The sequence below is a fragment of the Urocitellus parryii genome, chromosome 2, assembly GCF_045843805.1.
Source record: "Urocitellus parryii isolate mUroPar1 chromosome 2, mUroPar1.hap1, whole genome shotgun sequence".
NCBI lineage: Eukaryota > Metazoa > Chordata > Mammalia > Rodentia > Sciuridae > Urocitellus > Urocitellus parryii.
Window position 1 is genome coordinate 31,868,016 of NC_135532.1, and position 10,216 is coordinate 31,878,231.

At 37.3% G+C, this 10,216-nt stretch overlaps 1 protein-coding gene across 1 annotated transcript; it reads left to right on the forward strand.

The window, feature by feature from the left end:
- Window positions 1–3,218: 3,218 nt before the first annotated feature.
- Rfxap (regulatory factor X associated protein) lies at window positions 3,219–9,594 on the forward strand. The gene is made up of 5 exons (XM_026395088.2): window positions 3,219–3,335; window positions 3,408–4,079; window positions 6,097–6,204; window positions 7,807–8,532; window positions 9,350–9,594. Exons 1-4 carry the CDS (start codon window positions 3,219–3,221, stop codon window positions 7,915–7,917), a joined length of 1,008 nt encoding a protein of 335 aa, XP_026250873.2. The 3' UTR covers window positions 7,918–8,532; window positions 9,350–9,594.
- The last annotated feature ends 622 nt before the right edge of the window (window positions 9,595–10,216 follow it).

Below are 10,216 nucleotides of genomic sequence, written 5' to 3' on the forward strand. Positions count from 1 at the left end.
GGGTTGTGGCTCTGTGGTAGAGTATTCACCTAGCATGCCCTGGGTTCAATCCTCAGCACCATATAAATGTAAAATCAAGATATTGTGTCCACATAAAGCTAAAAAATAAATATTAAAAAATACTTAATACCAAAAAAAAAACCACAACCCAATCAATAAATGAGCTAAGGAGTTGAATAGACACTTCTCAGAAGAAGATATACATTTGATCAACAAATATATGAAAAAATGTTCAACATCTCTAGTAATTAAAGAAATGCAAATCAAAACTACTCTAAGCTTTCATCTCATGCCAATCAGAATAGCAGTTATCAAGAATACCTACAACAATAAATGTTGGCAAGGATGTGGGGGAAAAGGCACACTCATACATTGCTGGTGGGACTGCAAACTGGTGCAACCAATCTGGAAAGTAGTATGGAGATTCCTTAGAAAACTTGGAATGGAACCACCACTGGACCCAGCTATCCCACTCCTCAGTCTATACCCAAGGATCTTAAAAACAGCATACTACAGCAGGTCAATATACAATAGCTAAACTATGGAAGCAATCTAGATATCCTTCAAAAGATGACTGGATAAAGAAACTGTGGTATATACACACCATGGAGTATTATTCTGCAATAAAAGAGAATAAAATTATGGCATTTTCAGGTAAATGCATAGAGTTGAAGAATATCATGCTAAGTGAATTAAGCGAATCCAAAAAACCAAAGGCCGAATGTTCTCTCTGATAAGTGGATGCTGATCCATAATGGGTGGGGGGGGGGAGTGTGGGGGAAAATGGAGAAATTTTGATGAGGGAAAGGAGAGGGTACAGAGGGAAGGGGAATAGGGGCAGGAAAGATGATGGAATGAGATGGTCATCATTACTGTAGGTAGAAGTATGACGCACATATGGTGCGACGCATTGTGTACCACCATAGAAATGTAAAATTGTGCTGCAATTGTATACAATGAATCAAAATGCATTCTGGGGGCTGGGGTTATAGCTCAGTGGTAGAGCACTTGCCTAGCATGTGTGAGGCACTGGGTTCAATTCTCAGTACCACATAAAAAATAAATAAATAAAGGTATTGTGTTCATCTACAACTAAAAACATTTTTAAAAATGTATTCTGCTGTCATATACTCAATTAAAATAAATTAATAAAATAAAAAGGAATCAACAAGTGAGATGGTATCAAACTAAAAAGTTTCTTCACAGCAAAGGAAACAATCAAGAATATGAACAGAGGGCCTACAGAACGGGAGAAAATCTTAACCAACAGCACCTCAGACAGAGCATTAATCGCCAGGATATACAAAGAACTAAAAAAAATTAACATCAAAAAAACAAATAACTCATCAAAAAATGGGCTAAGGAACTGAATAGGCACTTCACACAAGAAATCAAAAGGTCAAAAAATATCTGAGGGCTGGGGTTTTAGCTCAGTGGTAGAGCACTTGTCTACCATGTGTGAGGCACTGGGTTTGATCCTCAGCACCACACAAAAATAAATAAATAAAGGTTATATATACATATATATATATATATATATATATATATATATATATATATATATTCCTACATCTCAGGCAATTAGAGATATGTAAATCAAAACCACATTGAGATTCCATCTCACCTTAGTCATAATGGCAATTATGAAGTATCTAAGCATCAATAAATGTTGGCGAGGATGTGGGGGAAAAGGTTCACTTATACATTGCTGGTGGGACTGCAAATTGGTGCAATCATTCTAGAAAGCAGTATGGAGATTCTTTAGAAAACTTGGAATGGAACTACCATCTGACTGTGTTATCCCACTCCTTGGAATATACCCTAAGGACTTAAAATCAGCATCTACAATGATGCAGCTCTTCAATGTTTATAGCAGCTCAATTCACAGTATGGAACCAACCTAGGTGCCCTCAGACAGATAAATGGATAAAGAAAATGTGGTATATATGTACACAATGGAATATTACTTAGCCATAAAGAAGAATGAAATTATGGCATTTTCATTTCATCCAGTAAATGGATGAAACTGGAGAATATCATGCTAAGTGAAATAAGTCAGTCCCCAAAAGCCAAAGACAGAACGTTCCTTCTGACATGTGGATGCTAACCCACAACAAGGAAAGGGAAGATTAGACTTGACTTTGATCTAGACAAAGGGTAATGAAGGGAAGGGAGGGGAGAAGCAAATAGGAAAGACGGTAGAATTAATCAGACATATATTTCCTATCCTTATATATGAATACACAACCAATGCAACACCACATCATGTACAGCCACAATAATTGGAACAAGTTATATTTATTCTATATTTGTATTTCAAAATATACTCTACTGTCAAGTAAAAAAAAAAATTTAAAGGGGGCTGTGAATATAGCTCAATTGGTAGAGTGTTTGCCTTGCATGCACAAGGCCCTGAGTTCACTCCCTAGTACCACAAAAAAGTATATATATATATATATATATATATATATATATACACACACACACACACACACATACACATACAAACTCCATTTCATCATTTTAATCCAACCATGAGATGTAGTAACTTCCAGCAGGACCAGAGTGGAACACACGGGACAATTCTTTAAGAAAAATAATCTGTTCAGTAATTATGATGTATAAAAATCAGAGTAATACTAAACCCATCAAAAAGGAATATGGTAGAGAATTCAGAGTTAGAAATAATTACAGCGCTTGCCATAGAGGAGCTAGACATGAATAGTGAAAATTGAATAAATAGCTCTCGTTCCACAACAAAGATGTGTACAAAATGTAATGTGGGGCTGGGATTGTGGCTCAGCGGTAGAGCTCCCCCTTGGCAGGGGCGGGACCCGGGTTCGATTCTCAGCACCACATTAAATAAATAAATAAATAAAGCGCGCGCGCGCTCTCTCTCTCTCTCTCTCTCTCTCTCTCTCTCTCTCTCTCTCTCTCTCTCTCTCTCTCCTTTAAAAAAAAATGTAATGTGGACCCTGGAACGATTTGAAAATGGAATTAAAATCAATCCAACCCTGAAACACACAAAAAACATGTTTAGGAAGTGTCTTAATTTACACAGTGGAATTCCAATAGAAAAGCAGTTTGAGACGTTCTAAATACAGTAAGTTCAGCCAAAAAGAGTGGTCTTGCCATACTTGACCACGCTTCAACGGCAGCGCAGGCACCTCAGCTTCTGTTTCAGCGTCTCCCGCCAGAGAATTTGGGTTGAGCCGCACATGCGCAGTCAGTCAGGTCCGGCGCCACTCGGCCCCGCCCTCAGAGACCCGAGCTCCGAGAGCCGCTGCCGTCAGGACGCTCACGAACGTGGTGCTGCGCAGACGCAGTCGGGGTCCGTTCGCGGACCTAGCGCCTTTTCCTGTGGCTTGGCTGTCTTCTGGTTTGTCAAGTGCTGTTGGGCTCCGTAGGTGCTGAAAATCTGGGGTCGTGGACCCCGGCCAAGACTCAGCAGTACGGAGGTGCCGGGTGTCGCCGAGGGCGCGGGGCCGGGCTCCGGAGGCGGCGTGCCCTGCCCCGGGCCCCCCGCCCCTGCTGCAGCCGCGGCCCTGGCTGCTGCCCCCATCGCGGCCCCGGCTTCTCAGTTCACTCTGCTGGTGATGCACCCATGTGGGGGGCAGGACGAGGCCTCCGCGGAGAGCGTCCTGCGGCAGGCCCCGCTCCCATCCGGCAGCGTCGGAGTGGGACAGCCGGTTGGGTACCCGTGTGAAGTGTCAGGGGATGCTGAGGAGGACGCAGGGGAGGATGAAGCGGACCTGTTGGACACTTCGGACCCCCCAGGGGGAGGCGAGAGCACAGCCAGCTTGGAGGATCTGGAGGACGAGGAGACACATTCAGGGGGCGAGAGCTGCAGCGGGGGAACCCGGAGACGGGGCAGCGGCGGGGGCAACATGAGCAAGACTTGTACCTATGAGGGCTGCAATGAGACCACGAGCCAAGTGGCCAAACAGCGGAAGCCGTGGATGTGCAAGAAACACCGCAACAAGATGTACAAGGACAAGTACAAAAAGAAGAAAAGCGACCAGGCCCTGAATTGTGGTGGGGCCACCTCATCTGGCAGCGCAGGAAACGTCAAACTGGAGGTATTGCAGGGGTCCTGGGGAGTGGGAGATGGAAGAAGAGACCCCACACTTGCCGAAAACCCTATTGCCAGGACATGCCCACTTATTCCTGGATGATGGAGGTTGCAGTCACATCATTTTCTGTGTGGTACTACCCTTTTGAATTATGGTTTTTGGAATTTTAACTTCTCAGAATTATTATTTTGGGGATTTTAGACATTAGAGAACTTAGGCTTAAGTGATTTTGATCTCTTGGAAGTTCAGTACTTGGAATTATGGCATTTGGGATTGTATCTTTTGGAATTGTCCTCATCACTTACTAGAGGTAAAAGGAGTCCTTTGACAATCTGATAAAACCTAATGAAGACTGTTCCAGAAAAAAAAAAATATACAGATGTTTAATGTTGCATACAAATTCATACAGTTCAGGATCCCTGTAGATCCTAGACCCACCTCTATTCTTGTAAAATAATATATTTTACCAGATCTTGGATTAAAGAATTTATGCAAATAATCATCTTAGTACAGAATAGAAGTTAGTAAAAGGAATCAGGTTTGTCCCTTATATGTTCCACAGGTACCCATACACTTCAGAATTCTTTACAGAGAAAAGATAATACTCCTCTTCAAGGAAGTATTTTATCCTTGGCTGCTTTTGTTTACTTGTTTTGTTTTTTTGTTTTTGTTTTGAATTACCATCATTTATGTCTATAGTGTGGGGGGAAATGTATAAAGGACAAATAGATAGTAAATTAGCATCTCCCTATCCATAACCCCTTGCCAAAAAGAACTTTAATAATTTCTCTGTTTTAAAATAATTTGCATGGGTTTTGTCTTTTTAGGGAGGAGAATTAATTACTGTAATACTATGCCATTTGTCTTTTCTTGTGTGACACTTCCCCAGTTTTGAGGAGATTATAAGAGCTCTAAGTCTTGATCTTTGTTGAAAATAGCCATTTAGAATATAATAAGGGCCACCATAGTACTGCTATAGTAGTTTAAGGTGGAATAGCTCATTGAAGGCTGAGATACTCTGGAAAGGCTTTGCAGAGGAAATGTGTATAGGCCAGAAAGGAGGCTGTTTCTTCTGTGCTAGGCTGTAAGTGGAGTCTCACAACTCTTCATCAGTGAGGTAGGTTCTGTATTACATAGATGGAAACTGAGTCACATGAAGGGTAAGTAGTTTGGCCTAGGTCACACAGCCAGCAAGTGTTCAAACATAAGCAGTCTAATTGTAGAGCTTCACTTTTATTCCCATACTGCTCCATAAAAGGAGAGTCAGAATACTTCAGATAATTGGAACAGTATTTTGTTATGCCAGGGAAATTGTTAAGTACTTTAGATTTTCTAAGGTAACTAGGGGTATATATTTTTAGTAAGTATGCTGATTTTGTTTAGATTTTGATATCTGAGGGTAATGGCATCATTATAGGACTTACCGGTTTTATTTATATCAGTGGCAAGAAACTATTTATGCCAGTGCTCTCTAATACTTTCAAACCAATTTATTTTTCCCCCTAGTGACTTCTACTGAATTCTGAAAGCTGTTTATCATTTGCTTGTTTAAGCAATGTTTTACTGCCTCACCCTTATTTTGGTTATAAATTGGGCTAAAAACTATCTAGTGTCTCATTAGCAGTGTAAAATTACCTCTGAGTTCATATATTTCAATCAAAGGCAGGCAGACTCTGTATCTTGACCCAGATAGCTCCATATGAGGAGAATGTTCAATTCCGCTTGACATTTTTTTATAACAATGAAGATAGCTCTGAAGTAACTCATCACCCTCCCACCCCAACTTTTCCCCCTTCAATATGCAGAAGAATCCAGGTTGAAATCCTGGAGGGCAGGAACTGAGGAGATATAGTTAACTTCCATAGCACCTCTCCTATGACAATGAGAGGCTTTCCCAAAGTTTCAGAGGAACTGGGCAAAAGGAAGAGAAGCAAAGATCAGTTCATTACATCTCTGAAATGCTTACCGTTGTGGGTTATTATACTGTTAACTATTAATATTGTTTGTTTTTATCATATCCCAGGAAAGTCCAGACAATATACTCTCTATTGTCAAACAAAGAACAGGATCTTTTGGGGATCGTCCTGCAAGACCTACTCTTCTAGAACAAGTGTTAAATCAGAAAAGACTGGTAAGAATCAGCTTGTATAGTAGTTGCAAATCTATTAATGAAAGTTGTTTGTTGTAAGTGGAACTGTTTTAGTGTTTGAGATTTTAAAACTTATTAACTGGCTACCAAAATTGTATTTTGCCACTTGCCAGCACACATTGAATCTCATAGATGTCGTGAGGACTGTAAGAGCAGGAATACTTTTAATTCTGTTTCTTCAATGACTAAACTAAACTTTGACTATCTGAGAAAGATAGAATTCTAAAAGAGACTTTCCTTGTTTTCTGAGGTTTATGGAATAATGCTTTAATGTTGAAGTATGATTAAGCCAATATTTAATACAGATCTCTATTGCAAATTTGATAGAAGGAATCAGAAGTAAATAGTAAAGGATCGAGTGTTCACTAATTATTGGAATATTAGTAATTTGAGGTCATAAAAGAACATACCTACCCACTGTACACCAAATTCCTGAGTCTTAAAATTTTTAAAAAATAGAATTGGGATTTTATCTAAAAAATTTGGAATTAGGTGTTTCTAGCTTAAAAGACAAAGTAACAAAAAAGATTATAAATTTGACCCATAAAAGTGAATGCTGTAGTCAAAAACAGTAAAAATCAAAATGCAAAGTAACAAAGGGAAAAAAATAATTGCCACAAATATAAAAGTCTGTGGTTAATATGGTTGAGATCTTTTCTTTTTTTTTCGAGATAGCATTGTTGTTGTGTTACCCTGGCTGGTCTCAAACTCCTGAACTTAGGCTCAAGCAGTCCTTTTATCTCAGCCTTCCAAGTAGCTGGGATTGTAGGCATATCCCACCCTGCCTGGCAAAAACATTCACATAATTTGATGAGGAAAAACCTTAGCCTCAATACACTGCAAAAGATAAAAAACAAAAGTATTAGTATTAAATGGAATGAAAAGGTAGTCAATATCAATAAAATGAAACAGTAAACAGTAAGTGAAAATTATTTAATAATTGCACACAATAATGGTGAAGATTTCATGAAATGGGCACTGACATTCTATTGTCCTATGTTGGTACAGCAGTTTTACAAAGCAGTCAAGTAGTATATATCAGGAGTCTAAAATGGTCACCTCTTGACTCAAATCAAAACTAATATTTTGCAAAAAGTAAATTCTAAATATGGATAAAGTTAAGTGTAAGGAGAATGCCAGAAATGTATTTATCACAAGTAGTAAAATAATAGTCAAAAAGCAATTCAAATGTCCAGAAGTATCATAACAGCTTAGTAGATAATTGTACATTTACTTAATAAGATTTTGGACTATCTTTACAAATACTTTTTAAATCAAACTGTTCAATAAAAAGTAATATAAAATAATTCATAAAATTTGAAAATATTTAATGATAATATTCCCACTTTATTTGGTTTTTCTTTTTTAACTTATTTGGGCCAAAATCACATCAAATTTTATTATTAGTTTGCAGCTTGATTGCAGTCCATCAGCTACAACAATGAGTTTGATTAAGGCATGTTTAATTTTGTAAATATAGTGTATATTGTGTAGGGACACATCAGAATAATTCTATAGCATGAATACAATCTGACCATATAAGAGTAACATTCTTAACAATTTTTTTTCTTTTTTTTCTTTAAGTCATTACTAAGAAGTCCAGAAGTAGTGCAGTTTTTGCAGAAGCAGCAGCAGCTATTAAATCAGCAAGTTTTGGAGCAAAGACAGCAGCAGTTTCCAGGAGCATCTGTGTGAGGAAACTTATCAGGATCCTCAACATGTTTTTCTCTTACTGTAATAGATGAACATATTTTTATACTAAAGATAATTGGGTAAGATATGCCAGTAGAATATAAACATTTTCCTGTAAATGTATGTGTACATTTGGGGATAAATAAGTACTGCACTTTTTGCATCCTTTCAGGTGAACATGAGTTTGAAAATATCAGTTTATCTCCCCAGAGTAGCATTTAATCAAAATTTTTTCTAAAAGTATGTTCCACTTCAGTCATTGTTACTGAAGATAATGAAGCCAGTTACTTTCTGTGCAAGTCATGAAGTTAACAGGTAATAATCTTGGAATATCTAATTCTGTGGTTCTCATCAAAAGGTAGTTGGACATATATTTTTTAGGTTGTCATAGTGGACTTAAATTGCTGGTTTTTAGTGAGTGGGCCAAGAATGCTGAATGTTTTGCAGTGTCTGGATAGTCCCACACAACTAAAAATTATCTTACCAGCAATGCTAATGATGTTTCTCTTAAGAAACACTTAAGATAGCTAGTTGTAAAGATATGATGTAGTTTGAGCACCTAGAATTGGGTTCTGACAATAATCTTTCTTTGCAGTTAAGATTGGAGCTGACAGAGAGGTAAGCATGTTTTATACGTCTAAGGAAAGTTATCATTGATCATTATTTGTCTGTGCAATTAAGAGATGTGCTGGTGGGCTGGGGTTGTGGCTCAGCGATAGAGCACTTGCCTAGCACGTGCAAGGCCCTGGGTTCGATCCTCAGCACCACATAAAAATACATAAACAAAATAATGGTATTGTGTACAACTAAAAAATAAATATTTAAAAAAAAAGAGATGTGCTAGTAAAACCTACATGAAAGATTCAAGTATGCCAGAATGAATACATCTTCTAAAGTTGGCTTCTCACTTTTCTGTTACCTATTAGTGTTGCTCTCCCATTAGACAAGACCCTTTTATGGAATGGAAAGGTAGTACAGATACAGTAGGGGCGGGGGATGTGGCTCAAATGGTAGTGCACTCGCCTAGCATGCTTGAGGCACTGGGTTCAATCCTCAGCATCACATAAAAATAAAAGATATTGTCTCCACCCAAAACTAAAAAATAAATGAAAATTTAAAAAAAAATTTTTAAATGATACAGTAAATAGTAAGTGAAAGTTATTTAATAACTTATGTGTTGATTTTATGAATAGTATAGATGTATCTCAACCCAATGCCGGGACAAACAAATCTTAATATTTATTTTTCATTAAGAAAATGAAAAAGAGATTCTTTTCAAAAAGAAGAATCTAAAAATAACAGCACTTCAACATTTCATCAATGGTTTTTGATGTTCAACTATTTTAAGACTGTGTTTTAAGACTGTGTTATTCCTAAATACTATTAAAGAATGATGGGTAATCTGAACACATTTTTTTTTTGTATTTTCTCCTAGGAAAACTTTGAAAAGGCAAAGCTACCAATAAAAATAACAAATCAAATATCAAGAGATATTAGAATAATAAATGTATGTGTCCCAAGATGAACTTACAAAAATTTGTTAGTTTCTTGTTTTTTAACTCTGAGATATATATTATGTTAAAGTTAGTCATAGCTGTTCTAAAAAGCACTTATGGAGAGAAAGAATGTTTTTCTTCATTTTTATGTATGTTTTCTACTTAAATATCTGCAGAAACACTTTTGCCAAAATTATATCATTAAAGTTCAGTTGTTGACCTTTTCAGTTGTCTTATTTATTTGTCTATTTTCTTTAATTGTTTCACATTGGATGCAGAGGAATATACTTCCTATTTGTTATTGTACTGACACTGTTGGGAGCTCTATTGAATCCTTAGAGCTTAAGTTAATTTTTATGGTAGAAAAAAAAAATCAGCTTTTGCTTCTTCAGATGGAATAAAAGGAAGAGGAAAGGAGGAAAAGTAGTAGGCCAGTGAAAGCTGAGTGAAAAGGGATGAAATATATGTAGTGAGTAGAGCTTTGAGATGATTACTGTTGTTAAACCCTAATGAAGTTCATTGAATGGCTCGGAATCTTCATCCTAGGATATATATTTTAGAATAAAGTAGCTGCCCCTTTACTATTTTGAATTAAGAATAGGCAGTTTTTGGATACAATTTAGTTTTGTTGCCTACCACATTGAAAAATTTTTTCCTTTAAAACTATGAAAACGATAGTTTTTTCTTATTTGGGATAAATTTATTTAGTCCCCAGTTTTGTGTCCTTCTGTGTACTCATGACTTTGCAGCTCCTGCCACCAAGACTGAATTTATTTTCCTACCCCTTAAATCTAGAGGACTGACCT

Bases quoted from the DNA above. Each gene is read 5' to 3' on its own strand.
- Rfxap (XM_026395088.2), top strand. From the start codon at position 3,219: ATGCGCAGTCAGTCAGGTCCGGCGCCACTCGGCCCCGCCCTCAGAGAC. The intron at 3,336-3,407 runs GTTCGCGGACCT...TGGGCTCCGTAG, and splicing joins CGCAGACGCAGTCGGGGTCC to GTGCTGAAAATCTGGGGTCG. The intron at 6,205-7,806 runs GTAAGAATCAGC...TTTTTCTTTAAG, and splicing joins TGTTAAATCAGAAAAGACTG to TCATTACTAAGAAGTCCAGA.